The sequence below is a fragment of the Salmo trutta genome, chromosome 2 (genome assembly GCF_901001165.1).
Source record: "Salmo trutta chromosome 2, fSalTru1.1, whole genome shotgun sequence".
In the NCBI taxonomy this organism is placed as follows: Eukaryota; Metazoa; Chordata; class Actinopteri; order Salmoniformes; family Salmonidae; genus Salmo; species Salmo trutta.
The window spans coordinates 12,125,600-12,152,329 of NC_042958.1; the positions used below are offsets into that span (position 1 = coordinate 12,125,600).

Below are 26,730 nucleotides of genomic sequence, written 5' to 3' on the forward strand. Positions count from 1 at the left end.
GGGAGGGAGATTGGGTGGAGGGAGACAGAGAGAGATGCCTCTGCATTCTGATAACTTCCCTCTGTTCTCTTCTATTGTGACATGCTGTAAGCATTGCTTCATCACAACTTCCAGCCCAACATTCTACCACACCTATGCCCTTTGAACACCTACAGTATGTGCCCTTAGACCATGGTAGCCATAGCAACCTTAGCCATAAACTAAGACCATGATGTTTATCACTGCAGAGGTGTTTGACCTGGAGACCAATGAGAATCTGAGGATGAGGCTGGACTCCATGCAGATGCCCCGCGTGGAATACAAGGAGATCAACATCGAGGATTACAGTACGTTATGTTCCGCTCTAACAATAAGGGAATTAGATTTGAACAGCACATTTTACATAATGAAAATGTATCTGCTAAAGTCTGTTTTCTTCAGATGAACGGATAATGAAGCCGTAGTGCTTGTGTACAACACGCGTACTGATCACTCTTTCTCTTGTTGTGTAGCACTAACGATGCAGATCCTCAAACCTGCCAGCTTTGTGGACTCATCGCACTATCCTCTGCTCCTCCTTGTGTGAGTATACAGACCCTACCATACTCACACACACACACACGTTTGTTTTTGTGGGGACCTAAAATGTATTTTACCCTAAACCTAACCCTTAACACCTAACCTTAATTCTAAACCCTAATTCTAAACCTAAACCTAAACCTAACCCCTATGTCTAAAATAGCCCTTTCCATGTTTTACTATCCTTGTGAGGACTTCTGCTACCCACAACGATAGTAAAACCAAACCACACACACACAACTGCTCTAGTGACTATGGTGTTGTATAGAATGTAGCTATCCATCTCCACTGTTTGTCATCAGCTCTTGACACACAGAGGCCTTCAGCTCCTCCACACCAAGTGCTGCTTCATCAGGAAAGATACAGTGCATTCAGAAAGTATTCAGATCCCTTTACTTTTCCACATTTTGTTATGTTACAGCCTTATTCTAAAATTATTAAATTGTATTTTTTCCTCATAAATCTACACACAATACCCCATAATGACAAAGCAAATATTACATTTAGGTAAGTATTCAATCCCTTTACTCAGTACTTTGTTGAAGCATCTTTGGCAGCGATTTCAGCCTCGTGTCTTCTTGGGTATGAAGCTACAAGCTTGACACATCTGTATTTGGGGAGTTTCTCCCATTCTTTTCTGCAGATCCTCTCAAGCTCTGTCAGGTTGGATAGGGCACACCGCTGCACAGCTATTTTCAGCTCTCTCCAGAGATGTTCGATCGGGTTCAAGTCTGGGCTCTGTCTGTGCCACTCAAGGACATTCAGAGACTTGTCCTGAAGCATCTCCTGTGTTGTCTTGGCTGTGTGCTTAGGGGACAGCATGATGGTTCACCGTGGGGATGGTGCCAGGTGTGACGCTTAGCATTTAGGCCAAAGATTTCAATCTTGTTTCTCATGGTCTGAGAGTCTTCTAGGTGCCTTTTAGCAAACTGAAAGCGGGCTGTCATGTGCCTTTTACTGAGGAGTGGCTTCCGTCTGGCTACTCTACCATAAAGGCCTGATTGGGGGAGTGCTGCAGAGATGGTTGTCCTTCTGGAAGGTTCTCCCATTTCCACAGAGGAACTCTGGAGCTCTGTCAGAGTGAGCATCAGGTTCTTGGTCACCTCCCTGACCAAGGTCCTTCTCCCCCAATTGCTCAGTTTGACTGGGCGGACAGCTCTTGGAAGAGTCTTGGTGGTTCCAAACTTCTTCCATTTAAGAATGATGGAGGCCACTGTGTTCTTGGGGACCTTCAATGCTGCATACATTTTTTGGTATCCTTCTCCAGATCTGAGCCTCAACACAATTCTGTCTCGGAGCTCTATGGACAATTCCTTCAACCTCATGGCTTGGTTTTTGCTCTGACATGCACTGTCAACTGTGGGACCTTATATAGACAGGTGTGTGCTTTTCCAAATCATGTCCAATCAATTGAATGTACCATCTCAAGGATGATCAATGGAAACAGGATGCACCTGAGTTCAATTTCGAGTCTCATAGCAAATGGTCTGAATACTTATTTAAATAAGGTATTTCTGTTTTGAATTTTTAACACATTTGCAAAAATGTCTAAAAACCTGTTTTTGCTTTGTCATTATGGGGTATGGTGTGTTATTTAATCAATTTTAGAATAAGGCTGTAGCGTAACAAAATGTGGAAAAAGGGAAGGGGTCTGAATACTTTTCAAATCCACTGTAATCACCCTCCAACTCTGAGCTTTAATCAGGGCTATTAATCTAAGGCAGAGAAGTGGCAACTCGTTCTCCTCCGCACTACCGGTAATTACACTGCAAATGAGGTCTCCATCCCCCCTTTAATTAACCCTCCTATCCTCCACTATCACACCATCTCTCTCTCCATGCCCTTGCCTGCAGGTTGGAGAAACATACACTAGACTATAACTTTCAGTCCCTGTTTCTAATCTTTTCACCCTGGTTCATCTTTGGATGGAGTGGCACTACTATAAAGACAATGAGTGGCACTACTATAAAGACAATGTGTCCTTTTCTCTATGTTGGGTAAATGAGGACACACCTGTATGCATTTATTTGAGAGAGAGAGAGAGAGAGAGAGAGAGAGAGAGAGAGAGAGAGAGAGAGAGAGAGAGAGAGAGAGAGAGAGAGAGAGAGAGAGAGAGAGAGAGAGAGAGAGAGAGAGAGAGAGAGAGAGAGAGAGAGAGAGAGAGAGAGAGAGAGAGAGAGAGAGAGAGAGACGAGAGGAGAGAGAGAGAGAGAGAGAGAGAGAGAGAGAGAGAGAGAGAGAGAGAGAGAGAGAGAGAGAGACCCATAGATTAACGAGTAAACAAGCCTTCTCGTATCCAGCGATGGCACCCCCGGTGGCCAGATGGTGTCAGAGCAATTCCACATAGACTGGGCCACCGTGCTTGTGAGCAGCTTCGGGGCAATGGTGGTTCGCTTTGACGGGCGGGGCAGTGGCTTCCAGGGGACCAACCTGCTGCACCGCGTCCAGAGGAAGCTGGGCGTGTTCGAAGAGAAGGACCAGCTGGAGGCCCTCAGGTAGGTACCTTCATCCTTGGTTGTGTCCTGATTCTCCACCCTTCTACTAAACTGTGCACTTGCACACTTCCAGTCATGGATTTAAAAGCATTGGAATGGTGTAATAATTGGTGGACACTTTGGGAAAAGGGTGGAGAATCGGGACGCAACCTTAGACTTCTTTCACAAGACTGTCATATGAACTGAAGAGCAGCCAATAAGCAGAGCTATGTTTAGTGATTTAACATGTAAAAAGGAAAATAATTTATTCGCACAGTTTACATCTCCAATTTATTAGCTAACTATCGTTTAGGCAGCTGTAGCTATAGAGTGGGGCTACATTATTTTTCTCCTTTCTGCTAGTGATTTGACATGGTCATGCTGTGTTCCAGCCGGGTGCTAACGAGGTATGACATGGCCAGCTAGTTAACGAGCTATGACATGGACAGCTAGCTAACGGGGTATGACATGGTCAGCTAGGTAACGAGCTATGACATGGCCAGCTAGCTAATGAGCTACGACATGGACAGCTAGCTAACGAGCAATGATATGGCCAGCTAGCTAACGAGCTATGACATGGCCAGCTAGCTAACGAGCTATGACATGGCCAGCTAACTAACGAGCTATGACATGGCCAGCTAACTAACGAGCTATGACATGGACAGCTAGCTAACGAGCAATGATATGGACAGCTAGCTAACGAGCTATGACATGGCCAGCTAGCTAACGACCTATGACATGGCCAGCTAGCTAACGGGCTATGACATGGCCAGCTAGCTAACGAGCTATGACATGGACAGCTAACTAACGAGCTATGACATGGCCAGCTAACTAACGAGCTATGACATGGACAGCAAGCTAACGAGGTATGACATGGCCAGCTAGCTAACGGGCTATGACATGGCCAGCTAGCTATGACATGGACAGCTAACTAACGAGCTATGACATGGCCAGCTAGCTAACGAGCTATGACATGGCCAGCTAGCTAACGAGCTATGACATGGCCAGCTAGCTAAATAACTGAGCAGACACACTTGGAAAGGGTAGTCAAGAACTGGAAGTCTTCATTCTGAGACTAACTTATCCAAATCTAATTTCTTCCGTTTCAGTATTATTTCTAAAGAGCCATATGTTGACAAGACCAGGATTGGAGTTTATGGCAAGGTAAGAGCCCGTTTTCTCCTGATAATTTATGAGGTTCATAGGTTGAATGTAGCAGTATCTGAATTGGATGGAATTCCCTTGAACCCCTTGTATTGTGCATTATCATTCTGCATACTGACTTGATGTGCTAATCACCCTGCTTTTCAATATAGAAATCATAACGGAGGCTCTTTGAATCTCTGCTTTCTCAATGAAACTTATTGAGGGTTATTTTATGTTAGCTAGCTGCACTCTTCAACTTCAGTGCAAGCTGTCAGTGTTCATGCTGACCTGTGTTTTTTCCAATGCTGGAATTAGGTGTTGCAAGTCAATTTAAAATAGACATATTAGATGTGTGCTGCTAGCTTATCAGTTACCTTTGGATCAAATAGATGTAGTGTTGGTGGATTCTGACACTTGAAATAGATGTAGTGTTGATAGATTTTGACACCTCTGAATAGATAGTGTTCATAGATTTTGACACCTCTGAAATCCAAGATGGCGTAGCAGTTGGACGTGTGTTTTTGTCTTGTCCCATCCTGTCCCGTGTATATATAATTTTCCATGTATATATCATATTTTAATCTCACTTTCCATCTACGGACTGAATATACACTCCTGCATACTCTCCTGCTTCACCCAATGTGGTACGGATCTGATATTTTTATACTCTAGATCCGGAACCCCCATCAGAAGCTAGCTAGTAGTCAGTTAGCCACTGCTAGCGGTCCTCACCGTTAACTCGGACATCAGCCGGCCCCAACCCGGTCTGCACAGTGCGATATCAACCCAGAGCATATCGGACTGCTTTTTCTCCACCACATCTTCGGATTCCTACCGCAAGCTCTGAACCTTTATACAGGATCATTGCAGCTAGCTAGCTGCTATCCGAGTGGCCACCCCTGGCTAACGTCTCTGTCCCGAAGCAAGCACCAGTTAGTCTGGAGCTAGCCTGGAGCCAGGCCTACCTCCCTGCTAGCCAAAGAGGTCCACCAGCCAATTCTTGGGCTACAATACCTCTTTTGCCAATTGGCCTGGATCCTTTACTGCTGACACGGAGCCCCGCCGATCCATCACGACGATTTCAACATGCTCTTCCGTTGCGACGTCGCCGGATGCCCATCTGCTAGCCCTGGCCCGCAAGCTGTCTGAATCACCGTGTCTCCAGCTCGCCTAGCGTAGCAGCGACTACGGAATTGGCTCCCTGACTCATCTAGTGCTACTCATTGGACCCTATGCTCACTCGGCTACACATGCCTCTCCCTAATGTCAATATGCCTTGTCTATTGCTGTTTTGGTTAGTGATTATTATCTTACTTCACTATAGAGCCCCCAATATGCCTTAAATAGCCCTTTTGTTCCACCCCCCACATCTCACCTGGCTTAACTGGTGCCTCTAGAGACAAAACCTCTCTCATCGTTACTCAATGCCTAGGTTTACCTCCACTGTGCTCACATCCTACCATACCCTTGTCTGTACATTATGCCTTGAATCTATTCTTCCGCGCACAGAAATCTGCTCCTTTTACTCTCTGTTCCGAACGCACTAGACGACCAGTTCTTATAGCCTTTAGCTGTACCCTTATCCTACTCCCCCTCTGTTCCTCTGGTGATGTAGAGGTTAATCCAGGCCCTGCAGCCCCCAGCATCACTCCCATTCCCCAGGCGCTCTCATTTGTTGACTTCTGTAACCGTAAAAGCCTTGGTTTCATGCATGTTAACATTAGAAGCCTCCTCCCCAAGTTTGTTTTATTCACTGCTTTAGCACACTCCACCAACCCTAATGTCCTATCCGTGTCTGAATCATGGTTTAGGAAGGCCACCAAAAATCCAGAAATGTCCATCCCTAACTATAACATCTTCCGACAAGATAGAACTGCCAAAGGGGGCGGAGTTGCAATCTACTGCAGAGATAGCCTGCAGAGTTCTGTCATAATATCCAGGTCTGTGCCCAAACAATTTGAGCTTCTACTTTTAAAAATCCACCTTTCCAGAAACAAGTCTTTCACCGCTGCCGCTTGTTATAGACCCCCTTCAGCCCCCAGCTGTGCCCTGGACACCATATGTGAATTGATTGCCCCCGATCTATCTTCAGAGTTCGTACTGACACTCTCACGTCACCCCGCTCCTCCGCTCTCTCCACTGGCTTCCAGTTGAAGCTCGCATCCGCTACAAGACCATGGTGCTTGCCTACGGAGCTGTGAGGGGAACGGCACCTCCGTACCTTCAGGCTCTGATCAGGCCCTACACCCAAACAAGGGCACTGCGTTCATCCACCTCTGGCCTGCTCGCCTCCCTACCTCTGAGGAAGCACAGTTCCCGCTCAGCCCAGTCAAAACTGTTCGCCGCTCTGGCACCCCAATGGTGGAACAATCTCCCTCACGATGCCAGGACAGCGGAGTCAATCACCACCTTCCGGAGACACCTGAAACCCCACCTCTTTAAGGAATACCTGGGATAGGATAAAGTAATCCTTCTAACCCCCCCCTTTAAAGGATTTAGATGCACTATTGTAAAGTGTTTGTTCAACTGGATATTATAGGTGAATGCACCAATTTGTAAGTCGCTCTGGATAAGAGCGTCTGCTAAATGACTTAAATGTAATGTAAATGTACTGTTAGGTGACCTAAACTGGGATATGCTTAACACCCCGACCGTCCTATAATCTAAACTAATCCATAACCATGGGCACCCTCTTAGATACCATCCTGACCAACTTGCCCTCTAAATACACCTCTGCTGTCTTCAACCAGGATCTCAGCGATCACTGCCTCATTGCCTGCGTGCGTGATGGGTCCGCGGTCAAACGACCACCCCTCATCACTGTCAAACGCTCCCATCACTGTCAAACACTTCAGCGAGCAGGCCTTTCTAATCGGCTTGGCCCGGGTATCCTGGAAGGATATTGACCTCATCCCGTCAGTAGAGGATGCCTGGTTGGTTGCTCTTTAAAAGTGCTTTCCTCGTTAAATAAGCATTACCAAATTCAAAAAATGGAGAACCAAGAACAGATATAGCACTTGGTTCACCCCAGACTTGACTGCCCTTGACCAGCACAGAAACATCCTGTGGCGTTCTGCATTAGCATCGAATAGCCCCTGCGATATGCAACTTTTCAGGGAAGTCAGGAACCAATATACTCAGTCAGTTAGGAAAGCAAAGGCTAGCTTTTTCAAACAGAAATTTGCATCCTGTAGCACTAATTCCAAAAAGTTTTGTGACAAAGTAAAGTTCATGCAGAATAAGAGCACCTCCTCCCAGCTGCCCACTGCACCGAGGCTAGGAAACACTGTCACCACCAATAAATCTACGATAATCAATCATTTCAATAAGCATTTTTCTACGGCTGGCCATCACTACTCTGGACGGTTCTGACTTAGAATATGTGGACAACTACAAATACCCAGGTGTCTGGTTAGACTGTAAACTCTCCTTCCAGACTCATATTAAGCATCTCCAATCCAAAATTAAATCTAGAATCGGCTTCCTATTTTGCAACAAATCATCCTTCACTCATGCTGCCAAACATACCCTTGTAAAACTGACTATCCTACCGATCCTTGACTTCGGTGATGTCATTTACAAAATAGCCTCCAACACTCTACTCAGCAAACTGGATGTAGTCTATGACAGTGCCATCCATTTTGTCACCAAAGCCCCATATACTACCCCCCACTGCGACCTGTATGCTCTGGTTGGCTGCCCTCACTACATATTCATCACCATACCCACTGGCTCCAGGTCATCTATAAGTCTTTGCTAGGTAAAGCCCCGCCTTATCTCAGCTCACTGGTCACCATAGCAACACCCACCCGTAGCACGTGCTCCAGCAGGTATATTTCACTGGTCATCCCCAAAGCCAACACTTCCTTTGGCCGCCTTTCCTTCCAATTCTCTGCTGCCAATGACTGGAACGAATTGCAAAAATCACTGAAGCTGGAGTCTTATATCTCCCTCTCTAACTTTAAGCATCAGCTGTCAGAGCAGCTTACCGATCACTGTACCTGTTCACAGCCAATCTGTAAATGGCACACCCAACTACCTCATCCCCATATTGTTATTTATCCTCTGCTCTTTTGCACCCCAGTATCTCTACTTGCGCATCATCATCTGCACATCTGTCACTCCAGTGTTAATGCTGAATTTTAATTATTTCGCCTTTATAGCCTATTTATTGCCTTACCTCCCTACTCTTCTACATTTGCACACACTGTACATAGATTTTTCTATTGTGTTATTGACTGTATGTTTGTTTATGTGTAACTCTGTGTTGTTGTTTTTGTCGCACTGCTTTATCTTGGCCAGGTCGCAGTTGTAAATGAGAACTTGTTCTCAACTGGCCTACCTGGTTAAATAAAGGTAAAATAAAAATGTAGTGTTGATAGAATCTGACACCTGAAATAGATGTAGTGTTGATGGATTCTGACACCTCTGAAATAGATGTAGTGTTGGTGGAATCTGTAACGGCTGTCTTTAGAGAGAGTGGACCAAAATGCAGCGGAGTTAGTGTTCATCATATATTTAATGATCAAACGGACACTATACAATACAAAACAATAAACAGACAACCAAAACAGTCCTGTTACGTTTAACACAGTAACAAGAATAATTACCCACAAACCCCAAAGGAAAAGTAGGCTACTTATGTGTGACTCCCAATCAGCAATAACCCTCTACAGCTGTGCCTGATTGGAAGCCACACGGCCAAAATAAACGAAACAAACCAACCTACACACTTCTCTTCTGCCACGTCCTGACCCAACTACACCCTCTACTGGTCAGGACGTGACAGAATCTGACACCTCTGAAATAGATGTAGTGTTGGTGGATTCTGACACCTCTGAAATAGATGTAGTGTTGGTGGATTCTGACACCTCTGAAATAGATGTAGTGTTGGTGGATTCTGACACCTCTGAAATAGATGTAGTGTTGGTGGATTCTGACACCTCTGAAATAGATGTAGTGTTGGTAGATTCTGACACCTCTGCAGGATGTTCATAGAGGGAAGCATAATTATGTTACCTCCGGCCAAGTCCATGTGTCTTACTGGGAAAAAGGCAGCTGATGTATTAGAGCATGTCCACATCGGCCTAGCTTCATACTGAACTAATCATCCACAATGAGGAACCTAAACTATGGAGGAAGCTGCAACTTGCAGTAATGGACTTGGGACATTTTGCATTATTCATGAGCTACTAGCCTGGTCTCAGATCTGTTTGTGCTCAATGTGCTGTATAGCATGACAATGACCATAGGAAGATGTCACAAACAGATCTGGGACCAGGCTAATGATCTACTGCTCTTTGGTCTCCAGACTCAATCTTCAAACTGAGCTTGAAATAAACCCAAAGGTTATCTGTCTATAAGCATCAGTTACAGTAGCCTGTGGAGAAGCCTGATGTTGATGTAGGATCTCTGGTTTCTATCTGTCTGTCTGTCAGGTGTATGGAGGCTACGTGACCAGCCTGTTACTCAGCGCCGAGGATTCCCTGGTGAAATGTGGTGCGGCTCTCTCACCCATCACGGACTTTGACCTATATGGTAAGGTTTGTGTGCCACTATGGTGCCAGACAGATGCTGTCAGTGTTAATCACACCAACATCATCCTGCCATGGTATCAGCATCACCTCAGCTAAAAGAGGAAGAGAGATGGTGTGTGTGCGTAACAGCATGTGTATGAGAGAGAGACTTTGGAGGGAAGTGTGAATTAAAGCAGGTGTGGGTGTCAGACTGGTTTCTATCTGAAAAGCTGCTAGAGAGAGTGAAAGGTAGTGTGTGGTGCTGGATGTGTTTGAGTGCTCACCTAACAAGAATGAATACTCGTCACTAAGAAGTTTTTAAAATAAGAACAGCTACACATGACATCATCTGTAGTATTTTCTGCTGTTTATGATGTATTTAGGTATATGAGGTATAACACGCTATATGGTGTTGTTAGTTAGCTTTTACCTCTACATCCCTTAGTGTGAGCTAATGAATTCATTCCTTTGGACACCTCTCTTCCAGCATCAGCGTTTTCAGAGAGATACCTGGGACAGCCCAAGCCTGACCCAAGAGCATATGCGGTATGCCTTCTTTATTCAGCCTTATTCAGCCTTTATTCAGTATGACCTCTGTGTTTTTCTATTGGGTTGTTAAATAATATTGTTGGCATTCATCCACAGATGGCCAATCTAGCACACAGGGCATCTCAGTTCCTAGACAAGAAGTTTCTGATTGTTCATCCAACAGCAGATGGTACGAGAACCTTGAAATCAAACCTTTCTAGCCCAATAAAATAATTTGTGTTTTTAACAACAAGATGATATGTGTTGGTTTCCTTTTCTCTCACCAGAAAAAGTGCATTTTCAGCATACAGCGAAATTCATCGCCCAGCTGATCAATGAAAACGCCAACTACACTCTGCAGGTGGAGGCTACTTCCCAGAATTGCACACACATAAATTAGATGTATAGAATGGCTACCATCAATAAGGTGCACCAATTTAACTGGAACTCACAAGACAATGTGTCATGGGAAGCAGAGACATTGCTCAAATGCTAAATCAAAATTCTTCACAGTGATTTGTCCTGTTCTATTTCTATGGAGGTATCTTTTGGGCTGGAGCTGTTGTACAGAGAAACCACTGAGGAGTTCTGTAATCCCACGTCAGCAGAGGGATTACACCACACAATGCCCCCCCCCCACCCCCATCTCACTTAATGAGATTATATTCCCCTCTTATGATGCTTGCTTTCACAGGATCATTTAATCCCATTAAGATATGGAGCATTTAGAAGTCAGTGTTTCGTTTATCGCTGCCCCATAGGTCCCCTTATATGCCCCGCTGTGTGTTGATTGAATAAGCCTCATCAGTAATTCAACCACTGGGAGTTGTCTGATACTTTAAATTAAGGGGCTTAATTGATGATGTTAATAATAATATGTTTATATGGCCTATATGAACCTAGATGTGCATCCAGAGAAATGTGATTGGATGTGTGGTGACCAGTGTGCTGTGTTCCCTCTCAGATCTACCCAGACGAGGGCCACTTCATCCACAGCGAGGCCACACGGCAGCACCTCAGCCAGTCACTGGTCAACTTCTTCGAGGAGTGTTTCCGGCTACCGGACAACGTGTTCGAGGAGATACTGGAGGAGGAGATCGAGGAAGAGGGTTAGCCTGGGCAAAACCAATCCCCCCAAACCAGAGCTCCAGTCCGCGCCCAAGCACAATGCCAGCCGCCATACCTGGTTTCCACAATCCACATGATATGCAACCTCCTCTTGGTTTAAACCTTTTGTTTTGTTTTCACCTTATGTGATTCCCCTGCGTTTCAGCATGATCATCCCTGAGACTGCCACGTTGCAGATCAACCCTGAGACTGCCACGTTGCAGATCAACCCTGAGCTGCCGCGTTGCAGATCATCCCTGAGACTGCCGCGTTGCAGAACATCCCTGAGACTGCCGCGTTGCAGAACATCCCTGAGACTGCCGCGTTGCAGAACATCCCTGAGACTGCCGCGTTGCAGAACATCCCTGAGACTGCCGCGTTGCAGATCATCCCTGAGACTGCCGCGTTGCAGATCATCCCTGAGACTGCCGCGTTGCAGATCATCCCTGAGACTGCCGCGTTGCAGATCATCCCTGAGGCTGCCGCGTTGCAGAACATCCCTGAGACTGCCGCGTTGCAGAACATCCCTGAGGCTGCCGCGTTGCAGAACATCCCTGAGGCTGCCGCGTTGCAGAACATCCCTGAGGCTGCCGCGTTGCAGAACATCCCTGAGACTGCCGCGTTGCAGATCATCCCTGAGACTGCCGCGTTGCAGATCATCCCTGAGACTGCCGCGTTGCAGATCATCCCTGAGACTGCCGCGTTGCAGAACATCCCTGAGACTGCCGCGTTGCAGAACATCCAGGAGGCTGCCACGTTGCAGATCAACCCTGAGACTGTTGTGTTGCAAATCATTCCTGAGACTGCCGCGTTGCAGATGCTTGCTTATCTCCTCATCCCGTTTTTGTCCTCCTACTCCTCCTCTTCTTCACCTTTTAGTCACCACGTCTCCATCAGAGACCATCTGCAGCCATTTTGTTGACATCGACACAATGAATACAACTTTATGATGGAGGGTGATGAGGGATCATTAGCTGACGTCATATCTGGAACATCTTGAAAAGCAGTCGTGTCAGGAATAGGCGTGCTCCTCGGATTCCAAATGACTGGTGAGAGGGAGGGAACATAACACTCCACACGCAAACCAGTCAGTGAGGCGAGGAAAGACTTATAGCACAAACTGTGGGGTCAAAGTTACAGGCGCCACATGGGATTTTATGGGTCAAACTGGTTCCAGCCCAGTGTCTGTGGGTCGAGGGTAGGGTGTCTGCTCCTATTTTTAAAATCGTGAAAATACATTTTCATGTTGAACTGTGCTTGTGTATGTTGTTCCTCTGTAAAGTAGCACATGAAAAACATTCCCTTCTTTGGGTATTGATACTTCGTTTTTTCAGTGTTCAAGTTTGTCCTGATCTTGGAATCTTCTTGTAGCCGCAAGTATGTATTTAAATGGTGTAGACTCCATGTCATGAAAAGAAGAGAAGGGTGTGAACAGCGAGAAGGATGTGAACAGAACCACCGGTTTGTTTTGTTACAAAATGTTCTCCTCATTCATTGCTTATTGTATAATACTCCCTCTAGTCCTTTGGAAATTGAAGCATATATATTATATTTTAGTCACTGTGCCTTACTTTGGGAGTGAGCAGTCCTTTTTATGGACTCCTTTTGTGAAACTAAATACAACATGGCTCATTGTAAATAAATGTTCTGCTGATCATGGCAGTAACTACTGTTGGTTAAACCTTCACTCTGATCTGTGAACACTTTGTAATGTTGTCATAGAGTAGGTATGGCATTATAACAACAGTCATGTAAGAAATGGTCTTCTTCAGTTCCAAATATAACCAATTGCCAAAATAGATGTAAACAGTAGCTGCATGTATCTGCACATTATTTTACAGATGTTCAAATGGCAATGAAATGGTTTGTCAAGCTAACGACCACATACAATTATGTTTTAGTAAATGGCTATTGAAGTGCCATTACAACCGCTCTCAGTATTAAGTCAACTGGTGGGTTTGAGGTGCCACTGTAGAATTGGTGTTGTTTTATGGCAAAAAGTAATACTTTGGTCTATAAGGTAATTAATAGCTTAGAATCATTCTCAATCTTTACAGGATGAAATGCAAAGAATTAAAAAAAATAAAAAATGTAGGTTGGACTGCTATCTAAAAATGTGAATTCTTGAGACACAAGTTTGCATTTTATCTGAACGCTCATTCTTGTTACTTTGTCAATGCATGTTATCAAGTTATTTACAACTCAATGCGATCTGTGATAGCTCTGTTTCAAAATAGTATTTTTTACATCTTGAATGTCCGTACTGGGTTGAATTACATTTACAGTAGTATCATGATTGAGATCCCAGTCTCTTCAGCTTGATGTGTAAATGTTACTCAAATATCATTTGTCTCTTAATAGCTGTGTTATTTGTGCATACATGCATTTTGAAAGTTACATTTTAATATACATTTTTGTCCCCTCCTGTTTCAGTCCTTGGGTTGAGTTTAAAGTGGACTTTGGAATGGCGAAATTTCTGACACCGCGATTGAACGTGAAGATGGACTTTTGTCAAGTAATCCAAAATAGTACAAGAGACAACATGGCAGTATGTGGCATGGGGGTAAATGTTAGAATAAAACGTATTTTATCATTGTACTCTGTAGTTTATCTATTTCGGTTGTTATTGTGAATGTTCTCTCTGCTTCATATTAATTTAACCACTTTATTGTAAAAAAGAAGAAAAAAATGCATCCTCAAGCGTTTACTCAAATCAACCAAATGTCTTGTTGTATAATAAAACAATAAGATGAGAAATCAAGCTGCCAAAACAAAGCTTGTGGGTTCTATTACTGAACAAGTCACAAATACTGAATATGTTGGCCGGTTTCCTGAACACAGATTAAGGCTAGTCCTGGATCAAAAATCTCCATTGAAAGTGCATTTAGTTAATGAGGGTCCTCATTACCTTGCCAGTCTGGATAGATTGTGAAATGCTTTTAGGTTTGTTCAAAAACATAGACGTGGTCCATAGTCATTCAAACAACTTAATTGTCATCAGTTACTTTAATCTTTGTAAACCATTACCAAAACATACAAATCAAACTTTTAATTTACAGAAATGTACAGCAATAAGTGTTGCTTACATTGATTGAAAGAAATTTGTTGAATGACACTCACTCCATTCAAAAACAATATTCCATCAAAAGTAATATATTTGTTCAAAGGCAGACTTGTTTCCAGTGTACGCAGGATTGTAGTTGTATATCAGTGCTCTCTTCTCCACCTCTTCATCCTCAAATTTGTGAAAATTCTTTCTAGCTGTTAATGAAAAAAATGATTGGCATAGATTAGTGATTAAAACGTTAACGTGGAGTTCGATCTTGAACGCACCCTTCATGGCTCAGCCAAGGGGGGTGCATTCGATAACTCTCACCATTACAATAACATGACACTACATATTGAGACGAATACAATAGATTCAGTGAGATTTTGCCACACAGTACTGTAATAGCTACCTTCATTGACCATGAAATCAGCCATAAAGAAAGTGGTCTTAACAGCCGATGGCGAGTGTGGAATGTACGGCCTTGTCCATTCAAATGCATTCTTTTCAGGGTGCCACTGGGTTCCATAGATGGGGAAACCATATGCTACAGAATAAACATTGAACCTATCAATGTCATCTTACGCAAGTACATGTTTAAGTTACTGTATATACTCTAGTGTTTGCTAAGTTAAAACAATGAATGTGCTTTACCTTCCATAGTTGACACAAACTCTGTTTTCCCATCACTGTTTAGAGTCAAGACGTTGTAGAACTTCCTAAGGTCTGCATTGCTGTTATAACTCTGGAATGCAATGTTGAATGACTAGTTCACAATTAATGCTACAGAGGATACAGAAAGGCCTATGACTTGTGACATTTGGTGATTGTTCAGACACGGCACATGCTCATACCTCCAGAGTGAGACTCAATTCATGAGAGTTTTCAGTGATTGGTTCAGAGGCCAAGGCATCCAGGACCTCTGCTGGAAAGCCCTTGAACAGCTTGCTCTCTCTGGATGCTGAAAGTGTAATAATTTCACATTACTCCAAGTTACAGATTGTTGTTTTGGTGTGACTGGGACTGCGTTCGTTCAGCATTTAGATAAATGTACATGTTCCATTTGTGGTCAATTGGAAAATGCGATTCTGGTACAATCTCATGAGTTATGTTTTTCTCATATCTGTATGTGAACACGTACAGGTACAACATACCGTTAGTGAAAACCAGTGGCAACGCCACACCACTGGTGTTGGTTTGGGATAGAAGCTGCTTTCCACTGGTCAGGTATGTCAATTCCTCAAATCCAAGACAGGTACCCCATACAGGGAAATAGTCACCCCTCAAGTTGGCCTAAAAAGTCCATATTTTTATATATCACCTTTTCCATTAAGAACAGGTTTTTCTCCCACATATCTGGTAAGGTACGATGAAGCATAGACTATGTGAAAGTATCAAAAGGAACATATCATACCTCTATGGCAAGCTTGTAAAAGATTCTAGCAGTGTTCGCATACCCAGATGAGACGATGCTAGCATCACCACCAGGATAGAGTATTCTAGAGGGGGATGCAGGGTATATAGATCATTTTATAGAAGACAAAAACAACATGACAGTGGGTCTTGTACAGCAAATAGCATAGTTGACACCTACCCATTAATGGAGTTAAACAGTGTTTTGTACTCTTCCAGTGTCTGATTTATCCTGTAGAAATCGCAGGAACGAGGTATATATAACATACATGGAAAATGAATATTAGGCCTATCTAAGAGAATATTCAATCCACTTTTAATAGATATGGTAATTCATAACCACATTTGAAAGGCTGTTAAGTCCTCAACTACATTATCAATCTAATACATAAAACTTACATCACAGGGACGACTCTAGCTCCAGCAGACTCCAGGAACTTGACATACGATGCGGCGATATAAGAGGCCTTCTGTGGTTGAGGTGAGTCTACCTCCTGAGCCAAGACACCTAGGAAATCACATTTTAGAAAGTGAATTACAGCAAGTTTAAAGTTAACGTATTTTCGGTAAAGCCACAATCCGTAAGATTTCCAATTATTTAAATTAAATACCCCTTAATTTTGAAGAATAGCCTGTGCTGTAGGCCTACTCTGAATGGGATACATTTATAATAGACAATAGTATCAATCTGAGAACTGACTATAGTTTCACCGTGGTTTGTTTTGGTTTTCAGAGAGGAATTTGAAACGAGCTACAATGCAAATGTTCAATTCACACATAATCAACTATTGTTTAGAAGGAAGTGTTCATATGTGTTAGCTAGATCTTTATTGGTATAGGGTAGATTTTATAATAAATATACACTGAACAAAAACATAAATGCAACGTGTAAAAGTGTTGGTCTCATGTTTCATGAGCTGAAATAAAAAAATCCCAGAAGTGTTCCATTCGCACCAATCGCATATTTCTCTGTTTGTTCACAAATGTGCCTGTTGGTGAGCATTTATCCTTCGCCAAGATAATCCATCAACCGGACATGTGGCACATCAAGAAGCTGATTAAACAACATGATCATTACACAGGTGCACCTTGTGCTGGGGACAATAAAATGCCACTTTGAAATGTGCACAACACAATGCCACAGATGTCTTGAGTTTTGAGGGAGCGTGCAATTGGCATGCAGGAACCGCAGGAATGTCCACCAGAGCGGTTGCTAGAGAATTTGTCATCGCTCTACCATAAGCTGCCTCCAACGTCATTTTAGAGAACTTGGCAGGAGGTCCAACTGGCCTCACAACCACAGACCACGTGTAAGCACGCCAGCCCAGGACCATCACATGCGGTTTCTTTACCTGCGGGATCGTCTGAGGGGGGTGTTGAGGAGTATTTCTTTCTGTTAAAAAGCCATTTTGTGGGGGAAAAATGAATTCAGATTGGCTGGGCCTGGCTTCCCACTGTGTGGGCCTGGCTGCCGAGTGGGTGGACCTATACCCTCCAAGGCCCAATCCATGGCACCCCTGCCCAGTCATGTGAAATTCATAGATTACAGCCTAATGAATTTATTGACATTGACTGATTTCCTTATATGAACTGTAACACAGTAAACTCTTTGAAATTGTTGCGTTTATGTTTTTGTTCAGTATACATGATGTAACACTGTAGTTTCATGTAATATTTCCATCAGTCAGTCATGTGATGCAGCAAATTTACCGATTATCGGTTTGTCGTTCCTCTTCTTCAGCACTGTGCACGAGGAGGACAAAGTTGAAAAGGCAAAACAAAACAGTAGGGCGAAATTGCTCATTCTCTAAACGTGTTTCCGCAATGCGTGGATGAAATATTTATTCTTAAAAATGAGTTTATCTCCGTCTAAAGAGGTCTCGATGTTGACAGTGCAAACAAGGATATAGGTTGCGGTTGAAGAGTCGGTTGCATAGTTTCATTTTTTGTTTAACGTTTCTACGGTTTCCACTAAATAGCACAGGCACAAAGTTAAAATTGGCATATCGTAAAAATGTATGAAAACATAAATTCTTTATGGTCTTAATTTGGGGTTAGGCATAAGGTTAGCAGTGTGTTGAGGTTAGGTTTAAAATCAGATAGAAATTGTAGAAATAGTAAACCTGTTTTTACTAAATGCGTGAATGGCACTTCCGGTTTTTAGCCTTCAAAATAAAAGTACAAACTGTAGAGGAAAGGTTTTTTGTTTTTCTATAATATCTTTGATAAAAATTCTGAACCTTGACCCCATTGAAATGTAAATAAGATGTTAAAATAACCATATATTTTAAGTAATAGCAAGTGATATTGTTCTAAATAGCTAACATTATTTTGATATGACCACCAAAAGTACTTTACAATGACTTTATGTTGGACTGTAGGTATCAGATACTGTATTTCTAATATGAAGTCCTGCTATGCCATGGGATAGCTGCAAGTTTAACTTAAAATGGTGGCAAGTACTCTGTTTCATGTCCTCCCTTTCTGTACAATGTAACTGCAGACCGGCGTCCAACATGTTATGAGGAACATAAAGGAAATGGAACTTTTTTTGCATGCATACATCCACAATGCTGAGAGGGATTAGATTAATTCATCCATTCTTTATCCATTAATATACACTGACTGTACAAAACATTAGGAACACCTTCCTAATATTGAGTTGCACAGACTCAATTCGTCGGGACATGGACTGTACACGGTGTTCCACAGGGATGCTGTCCCATGTTGACTCCAATGTTTCAAAACACAGGCCTTAAATTAAGTAGTTCTAAAATCCCAGATGGAAAAATTAATGGTGAAAAAAATATTTGAACAATTACCAGGTTTTACCGCTAGGTTTTATGGGTATGATGACGTGTCCACTGTCCCGGAGTATTCGTCTGGCATAGGGATGCTTGCCCATGTTAACTCCAATTATTTGACTCAGTTGTCAAGTTTGCTGAATGCCCTTTGGGTGGTGGACCATTCTTGATACACACTGGAAACGGTTGAGCGTGAAATACCCAGCAGCATTGCAGTTCTTGACACTCAAACCGGTGCACCTGGCACCTACTACCTTACCCCGTTCAAAGGCACTTCAATCTTTTGTCTTGCCCATTCACCCTTTGAATGGCACACATAAACAATCCATATCTCAATTGTCTCAAGGCTTAAAAATCCTCATTTAACCTGTCTCCTCCCCTTCATCTACACTGACTGAAATGGATTTAACAAGTGACATCAATAAGGGATCATAGCTTTCACCTGGAGTCCCGATTCCCCATGTTTATATATATATACACACTGTATGAAAATATCAGAAGGGCTTCTGTTGGACAAGTATTTGGCGCCCTCAGGTGTTCATTTCCTAGAGGTGCGTAGAGCAGGATACATAAAGCTCATGATGGAAATACAGATTAAAAGCCTACCGTGACACAAAATCTGTAGTACATGAAAACACATAAAATGTCCGTGGGGGAAAACATGACTGCTCTAATCTGTAGTAAATTCAATTTGTATTTTATTATTGGAAACATCTCAAACAATAGTGTACCTATACAGTAAGTGCCCTCCAACTGCCCATTCAATACAATCTTCAAGTCTACTCACATGTAGGCATTATTAAACCTATGTGTGGGCTTATTGGTTTTCCAGTGTTTATGACGGTATATCCCCAAAAATGAACTTGATATTGTCCATGGCGTGCTGGACATTGGACGAGCCGTGCACGGCGTTCTCCAAGATGCTTTTGGCAAACTGTGCACGTAGAGAGTCGGGTTTGACTTGCATGGCCTGTTCAGGATCGGCAGGACCCATCATCTCTCTCCATTCTGCGATAGCGTTTTCTTTGCTCAGGATCATCATGATAGATGGACCTCTACAAAAGATCAATCAAATCAGCCGTTAAAGCTGATGCAATGTCAAGACCAGGGTTGGGGTCAATTCAATTTAAATCTGATACATTTAGGAAGTTAATCAAAATTCCAATTTCTCATTGAAAAGAAATTGCACTTTTCAATTGTTGAATAAGTATTAGAATCAATCTCCTGAAATGGAATGGAATAAATCCAAACCCTGGTCAAGACTGAAGTTTCATTCTAGCAAACTATAAACTCAAATGATTGCAGGTCTTGAATGTTAAAGAACATGTCAACTCACTGTGACATATAGTCAACCAGGTTATTAAAGAAGTCCTTCCCTTTGTGATCTTTGTAGAACTCCTCTGCCATCTCTCGTGTCAGTTTGGTTTCTTTCACTTGTGAAATACAAAACCCAGCCTCTTTAATTTTATTCATAATGGTATCTGAAATAAAGATCAACAACCACAATTTTCATTGACATTCAAAGTCATGACAGAAACAATACTAGTCTCTTTAAAACAACAATTTGCAAGTTTATTTGTTGTAAGAGTACTTTAAATACATTTAAACTGAAACAACCTATAACATCCATCTATCCATAATGAGGCAAACATATTAACATTGCCTGGATAAATAACCATGAAGTTAGGACAGAGACCCAGGTACTGTACCTTTGTGTTCTTGTGTAGAGTCAGGTTTGATCACAGCCAGTGTGTGCTCTGTGGGGAAAAAGCGGTTGAGATCTCTTTGAGCCTCCTCGGGAGTAGAGCTGCCATGAATCTGGTTGATGGTCACATTGTCGATTGCAAACTGGGCTCGCAGACTAGGAATAAAGCACAATTACAGTGGCGAGATGAGACAGTTAATTGAACATACATAAATAATATGAAATGAACTAGGACTATCCAAATGAAGTCTTCGCCAGTTGCTACCTTTCAGGGAATCTTTCTTTGGCCTCATCCAAGACTTTTGGACCCAGTAAACCTCTCCAGTGTTGGATTGCATCATCTCGAGTCAAAGCCAAAGCCAACACGGGGCCACTGCGATACAACAAGGGAAACAAAACACTTATGTCAGAAAGTTCAAGCTGTCGATTCGCCACAATCAGTAGCCAATCGTTTACCTTACATTTGGTCACTGTAAACAGTGCATATTTGATCATCTATCAATCTTATTTAGTCGTTCAGCACGCCACATCACTACTAAGCAAATTATTGTGGGAGTTTGTCACCTGGTCATATGGTTAATTAGACATGGGAAAAAGTCAGTGCCCTCATGCTCCTTGTAGAACTCTTTGGCCTGGTCCTCCGTGAGGTTTACCTCCCTCTGCATTGCTATCTGGAAGCCAGAGTCATGGATCGTCTTCAAGATCTCATCTTGTCATGTTGAAAAGCAAACCAGAATCTCAGTCAGTATGTACAGAAATGAACAAGTGGAGCAACAAGGTACACATTGGCATGACTAGTATTACTAAACAATAATAATAAGACATGCATATTTATGATTTTGACTTTAGAATATGTTCACTGAAAAATGCAACTTTTAAGAAGATTTGAACCACTCTGAACCAGCTCCTTGTTTCATAAAAGGAGCTAGGACTTAGTTCTGGCATAAAATGTAAAAATAAAAGTGGAAGAAACCTTTTTTCTCCCTGAGAAGACTTGGACGAATAAGAGCAAGAGTCTTTTCAATCCTTGCATTGGATCCAGCATGCGTCTCTAAAGAAAAATCAAAGGTGGGAAAGAAGTATGCCAGTTGCCTGCTAGCCACCTCAGTGCCGCTTTCTGACATGCCCAGATCCACCTCCTGTATAACCTTTGACCTAAGAGAGATCACCCAAAACACACACACTTTGTATTAATTTGGCTTGCAAATGTATTTTTTCTGTATGATTTTACAAAAACAATATTCAGGTTTAAGAGAAAGGAACAAGGAAATGTTAGCTGATTTCTGGTACGTTTGATCAAACCTCTCAAATCTGCAATCGGTTGCATGATGTGGTACGATTGTGCATCAGGCATGTGTGTTTAATCTACTCAACAAACTGCACTGAGAACCCAAACCTTTTCTTTGGTTGGATGAGCTCAGCGTGTTCAGGATCTATGATGGCTGTCAATGAATGAGACTCTCCTTCACCCACCTCGTCTCCCTTAGACAGAATCAAGGCGTGGACAGGCCCACTAGACATGGCCTTCACAAACGCTGGCTAGAAATGTTTAAAAATCACTCTAGTCAGATTGGGGAAATTTTCATGTATATATTAGATTTTTTAATAACTTGTGTTTTTTTTCTTGTTGTTAAACAAAAACTCCTGCTCTATGGTTTCTGGATGCAATTGGGTGATAATGATACAATTGTGTTACTGAACCCTCCTTGTCACAAGTGCAGCATAGTAAGAAGTAATGTTCTTCATCTTGCTTTCACCCACCTCTTCGGCTTTCTCCTTATAAAAAGCATGAATCTGCTCTTCATCCAACATCCTCTCCTCCTCCACAACAATTGAAAAACCAGCATCTAAAGCCTATGCACAAACAATACATTTGTGAGTTAAATGCGGCCATTATATTCAAGTAAAATGCAATAACATGAACAAGGATAGACTATAAGAATTTAATGTGAAGCACTTAGAAGTAAACGCCTTACTTTTTGTATGATTCCTTCCACTTGACCTCCTACTACAGCATCTGGCTTTATGATGACCACATGGTATGTACCATGATCTAATGGCACACAAGACTTCCTCAAATCCCCTCCATTCAAACTTACCCAAACCATTTAATATCAACAAAATGTTAAACGAAAATATATGCATAGAGTAAGAAACGATGTAGCAGTATTCTAGCAGTAAAATTGGTGACATACCACCAATTTCTATGTCGGTATTTTGGGTCGGCGGAGGCTTTTTTCTTGCTTGATGATTGTCCTCTAAGAAAAGCTCTTTGACCTATTTGAAAGTTTGGTGGGTTCAAAATGCTAATCAGTATACCAGTCTGCAGACCCCTTACAGGTGACAATGTTAGGAACCTCTTACTTCAGGTACATATTTTGAGCCCAGTTCTTGCTTCTTCTTCTCTTGATCCACCAGTTCCAACATAGTTTTTTGTAGAAGAGGCCCATTGACTCCTCTTACTATTGACACCAATGTACCACCCTGAAACAGCAGAGCACACCACAATGCCAAATGAAAGGTTAGCACAAATGTCAAAATAGTATATCACACCAACTAACAACAGGATATTTTTGGGCGCTTCTCATGGTTATGACACAGTTATGACAGGTGTGCTAACACAGCCTTGTGTTAGTGGGTAAGTGACATATCATATGTCATAACACCTGTCAAACTATTCTGATGCATAAAAAATTACACTGTCTGTAACTTGACATTCAGTGATATAAGATCATGACAATATTATGGTGCTGTTATAAGCTCACTACTTACAGAGTAGAAAAGGAAGACTGGTTGACATTTCCCTTTAAGTGAACTTAACTCAAGTAAACTGTTGGCCTCCCCCTGAAAGTGAGTTAAACAGAGCACTTATGACAATTTACAGCAGTTTCATTTTCAAAAAGGGTATGGATTTCCAGAGGCCCAGATGGAAGTTGTGTTCAACGAACAACAAAAAGAAGAAAAAAGACTGAAACATGGAGGGACCTGTTGCAAAACTTTCTAGAACGTTTTCCGTTGCATGCCTTAATAAACACGACCCAGGTGATGACCTTGGACCTCCACCCAGGCTACTGGTCTGGTAGGGTCTGGATCATGGACCTCCCACACACAGACAGGTACCAGAATTAGTTTGGCTAGGTTTTAATGCGGAGGGTTACCAGAAGTGTACCAGGATCAGAATCTGACGGTGATGATAGCTGAAAATGCCTTTAAACTTACCATAGCGAAGCGCAACAGTTCATCTCCATATTCACTCCTCAATTTTCTGAAGATGTTCTGCACAGCCTTGCATGGCCCACACCATCTCTGGTAGACTTCTATTACTACAAACGTGGATATCAGCATATTACTCCTCATAGCAATACTACAGCAGCCTGACAGCTTCTTAGTTCATTATCTGACAATATGACCACTCATTACAGAAAACTCAAGTCCAGCTCATATTTACTACGTGACAACCTTTGAAAGCTGCCTACCAAGAAGTCCTGGGCCTGACAATGCTTCCTCCCATTGTTCTTCAGAAGATATTTCAATCTGTAGAATGATATTAAAAAAGGACAATGTAAAGTACTTTAGACACATTTATTTATTTCAAATAATGACTGGCGGCTACTGTTAACTGTACTGCTGATGAACAACAAGAAATCTGTTGGGAGTTAACGTTAGCTAGTTGTAGACAAACCCTTACTTGAATTTGGACTTCCTTTTTCCTTGACATTTTCTAAATGTAAATATATAAAAATAATTATTGATTCATTGACATTGCTGTTTTTGTTTTCAAACTTGTGGGAAAAAAAGCAACAGGCGAACGTTAGATTGCTAGCCAGTTAAACCGTCAACAGTTGCCAGTAATACTGTAAGCAGAAGGCGAAACAGCTGGCAACAGTAATACTGTTAACGTTACCTTAACAACAGAGCCACTCTTTCAAACATTCTTTCCGTTTGAAAGTATGCAATTGCTATGACTTAGGACTTCATAACTAGCTAGAAATATGTCACTGACCATACCTTGCTTTGATAAATTAAAATGTAGCTAGCTAGTAAGAAATATTAGACGTTTGAAACAGCCATCTATCTGCCTTACAAGCACGTGTGTACAGTGTACTGTACCTATTCGGCGGGCAAAAGGGTCGACTAGACACTCTGGGCGTCGATCGTTGATCATATGTTTGGAATAAAAATGTCATTTCTTGGGAGATAATTCAATGAGTACATTGGTTGATAATACACTGATATCATGCTATGTGAGACTGGTTAGTGTTTATGCATCCATGATTTGCCGATGTGTTACCAATTGGCGTTGTCAGTCACAAAACGTTGGACTGTTATTACTTGCTTAAACCAGCAGGTGACTCAAGTGACCTAAACATAAGTAGCCTGACAGTTCCAATCAAGTAAAAATTGATTTTTCATTATTTATATGTATTGACCAGTGGCGACCCGTCATTCAAGGCAGCTGTTTTGAGCCCCACATTTTTAGGTTGCTTGTTTTATTTGTTATTTTGGCATTAATAAAAAAAAAAATCTTTTTTTTTAATTAATAAAAAATCAAAAATCATTGAGCTACTAAAGTCACATACAAAATGGTCTCTTTTTTGCTTTCTTGAGTAAGGCAGCTCCAAAATGTAGTTGTTTCAGCCTAGCTCAGTGCTTTCAGTGGTGGTGGGGCAAACCAGCAACAAATACAGAGCGTTGCACCGTGTTTGACTCAGTGTTCTGTCACTCATGGGGACTACGTCACCGCCAAGTCTTATGGGTAGAGCTCAAATTTTTTTGCCCCTTGGGTTCTGCCATAGAGTTACATTAGAAGTGCCCATCCAAGAAGGCTCAAGGTCATTGGCCACAGATAGAATGACATCAAATCACGTTATACAGTTGAAGTTGGAAGTTTACATACACCTTAGCCAAATACATTTAAACTCAGTTTTTCACAATTCCTGACATTTAATCCTAGTAAAAATTCCCTGTCTTAGGTCAGTTAGGATCACCACTTTATTTTAATAATGTGAAATGTCAGATTAATAAGGAAGTGGATGGCTGAAAACTTTCTACTTTTAAACTTGCACAAAACAGAGATGCTTGTTCTAGGTCCCAAGAAACAAAGAGATCTGTTGAATCTGACAATTAATTTTGATGGTTGTACAGTCGTCTCAAATAAAACTGAAGGACCTTGGCGTTACTCTGGACACTGATCTCTCTTTTGAAGAACATATCAAGACTGTTTCAAGGACAGCTTTTTTCCATTTACGTAACATTGCAAAAATCTGAAACGTTCTGTCCAAAAATGATGCAGAAAAATGTATCCATGCTTTTGTTACTTCTAGGTTAGACTACTGCAATGCTCTACTTTCCGGCTACCCGGATAAAGCACTAAATAAACTTCAGTTAGTGCTAAATACGGCTGCTAGAATCCTGACTAGAACTAATCATATTACTCCAGTGCTTGCCTCCCTACACTGGCTTCCTGTTAAGGCAAGGGCTGATTTCAAGGTTTTACTGCTAACCTACAAAGCATTACATTGACTTGCTCCCACCTATCTTTCCGATTTGGTCCTGCCGTACATACCTACACGTACGCTACGGTCACAAGACGCAGGCCTCCAAATTGTCCCTAGAATTTCTAAGCAAACAGCTGGAGGCAGGGCTTTCTCCTATAGAGCTAAATTTTTATGGAATGGTCTGCCTACCCATGTGAGAGACGCAGACTCGGTCTCAACCTTTAAGTCTTTACTGAAGACTCATCTCTTCAGTAGGTCATATGATTGAGTGTAGTCTGGCCCAGGAGTGTGAAGGTGAACGGAAAGGCTATGGAGCAATGAACCGCCCTTGCTGTCTCTGCCTGGCCGGTTACCCTCTCTCCACTGGGATTCTCTGCCTCTAACCCTATTACATGGGCTGAGTCACTGGCTTACTGGTGCTCTTCCATGCCGTCCCTAGGAGGGGTGCGTCACTTGAGTGGGTTGAGTCGCTGACGTGGTCTTCCTGTCTGGGTTGGCGCCCCCCCTTGGGTTGTGCCGTGGCGGAGATCTTTGTGGCCTATACTCGTGTAACCGATGTGAAATGGCTAGTTAGTTAGCGGTGGTGCGCGCTAATAGCATTTCAATCAGTGACGTCACTCGCTCTGAGACCTGAAGTGGTTGTTCTCCTTGCGTTGCAAGGGCCGCGGCTTTTGTGGCGCGATGGGTAACGATGCTTCGTGGGTGTCAGTTGTTGATGTGTGCAAGGGTCCCTGGTTCGAGCCCAGGTTGGGGCGAAGAGAGGGACGGAACCTACACTGTTACACTCGGCCTTGTCTCAGGATGGTAAGTTGGTGGTTGAAGGTATCCCTCTAGTGGTATGGGGGCTGTGCTTTGGCAAAGTGGGTGGGATAATATCCTGCCTGTTTGGCCCTGTCCGGGGGTATCATCGGATGGGGCCACAGTGTCTCCTGACC

General features: G+C 42.5%; 3 protein-coding genes across 7 annotated transcripts in view; 1 reads left to right on the forward strand and 2 right to left on the reverse strand.

The window, feature by feature from the left end:
* Positions 1–14,100, forward strand: part of dpp6a (dipeptidyl-peptidase 6a) — a 386,275-nt gene extending 372,175 nt beyond the window's left edge. For all 4 annotated transcript variants that reach the window (XM_029694037.1, XM_029694061.1, XM_029694054.1 and 1 more), the window contains 9 exons: positions 228–326; positions 492–561; positions 2,859–3,053; positions 4,142–4,196; positions 9,617–9,716; positions 10,182–10,240; positions 10,340–10,412; positions 10,510–10,583; positions 11,187–14,100. In XM_029694037.1, the coding sequence (XP_029549897.1) occupies positions 228–326; positions 492–561; positions 2,859–3,053; positions 4,142–4,196; positions 9,617–9,716; positions 10,182–10,240; positions 10,340–10,412; positions 10,510–10,583; positions 11,187–11,336 (875 nt within the window). In that variant the 3' untranslated portion in view covers positions 11,337–14,100. The remainder of the gene's footprint in view (positions 1–227; positions 327–491; positions 562–2,858; positions 3,054–4,141; positions 4,197–9,616; positions 9,717–10,181; positions 10,241–10,339; positions 10,413–10,509; positions 10,584–11,186) is intronic.
* A 202-nt stretch (positions 14,101–14,302) lies between these two features.
* On the reverse strand, positions 14,303–17,923 carry LOC115150609 (gamma-glutamyl hydrolase). 2 transcript variants are annotated; one of them, XM_029694072.1, is made up of 9 exons: positions 17,499–17,923; positions 16,188–16,296; positions 15,970–16,020; positions 15,790–15,874; positions 15,530–15,668; positions 15,230–15,336; positions 15,030–15,120; positions 14,788–14,922; positions 14,303–14,590 (listed from the first exon to the last, which is right to left on the reverse strand). In XM_029694072.1, exons 1-9 carry the CDS (start codon positions 17,590–17,592, stop codon positions 14,472–14,474), a joined length of 930 nt encoding a protein of 309 aa, XP_029549932.1. In that variant the 5' UTR covers positions 17,593–17,923; the 3' UTR covers positions 14,303–14,471. The 2 variants fall into 2 exon arrangements, with proteins under 2 accessions (XP_029549932.1, XP_029549940.1); XM_029694080.1 differs by lacking the exon at positions 15,970–16,020.
* Positions 17,924–19,268: 1,345 nt separating this feature from the next.
* LOC115150618 (thioredoxin domain-containing protein 3 homolog) lies at positions 19,269–24,372 on the reverse strand. Its single transcript, XM_029694094.1, has 16 exons — positions 24,202–24,372; positions 23,986–24,018; positions 23,774–23,831; positions 23,517–23,620; positions 23,070–23,141; positions 22,662–22,781; positions 22,493–22,574; positions 22,274–22,350; positions 22,059–22,151; positions 21,694–21,836; positions 21,271–21,452; positions 20,862–21,006; positions 20,563–20,670; positions 20,302–20,453; positions 19,929–20,073; positions 19,269–19,647 (listed from the first exon to the last, which is right to left on the reverse strand). The coding sequence occupies exons 2-16, from the start codon at positions 24,013–24,015 to the stop codon at positions 19,428–19,430; spliced, it is 1,731 nt and encodes a 576-aa protein (XP_029549954.1). The 5' UTR covers positions 24,016–24,018; positions 24,202–24,372; the 3' UTR covers positions 19,269–19,427.
* Positions 24,373–26,730: the final 2,358 nt, after the last annotated feature.

Excerpts from the sequence above, each read along its gene's own strand:
- LOC115150618 (XM_029694094.1), bottom strand. The coding sequence starts at position 24,015 with ATGTCAAGGAAAAAGGAAGTCCAAATTCAA. Across the intron at positions 22,351-22,492 it reads TACCGACATAGAAATTGGTG|ATCATGGTACATACCATGTG; the intron begins GTATGTCACCAA and ends GTGTGCCATTAG. Across the intron at positions 21,007-21,270 it reads TCTTCTCAGGGAGAAAAAAG|ATGAGATCTTGAAGACGATC; the intron begins GTTTCTTCCACT and ends CAACATGACAAG.
- LOC115150609 (XM_029694072.1), bottom strand. The coding sequence starts at position 17,592 with ATGAGCAATTTCGCCCTACTGTTTTGTTTTGCCTTTTCAACTTTGTCC. Across the intron at positions 16,297-17,498 it reads GAACGACAAACCGATAATCG|GTGTCTTGGCTCAGGAGGTA; the intron begins GTAAATTTGCTG and ends GTGATTTCCTAG. Across the intron at positions 15,669-15,789 it reads TTTACAAGCTTGCCATAGAG|GCCAACTTGAGGGGTGACTA; the intron begins GTATGATATGTT and ends TGGACTTTTTAG.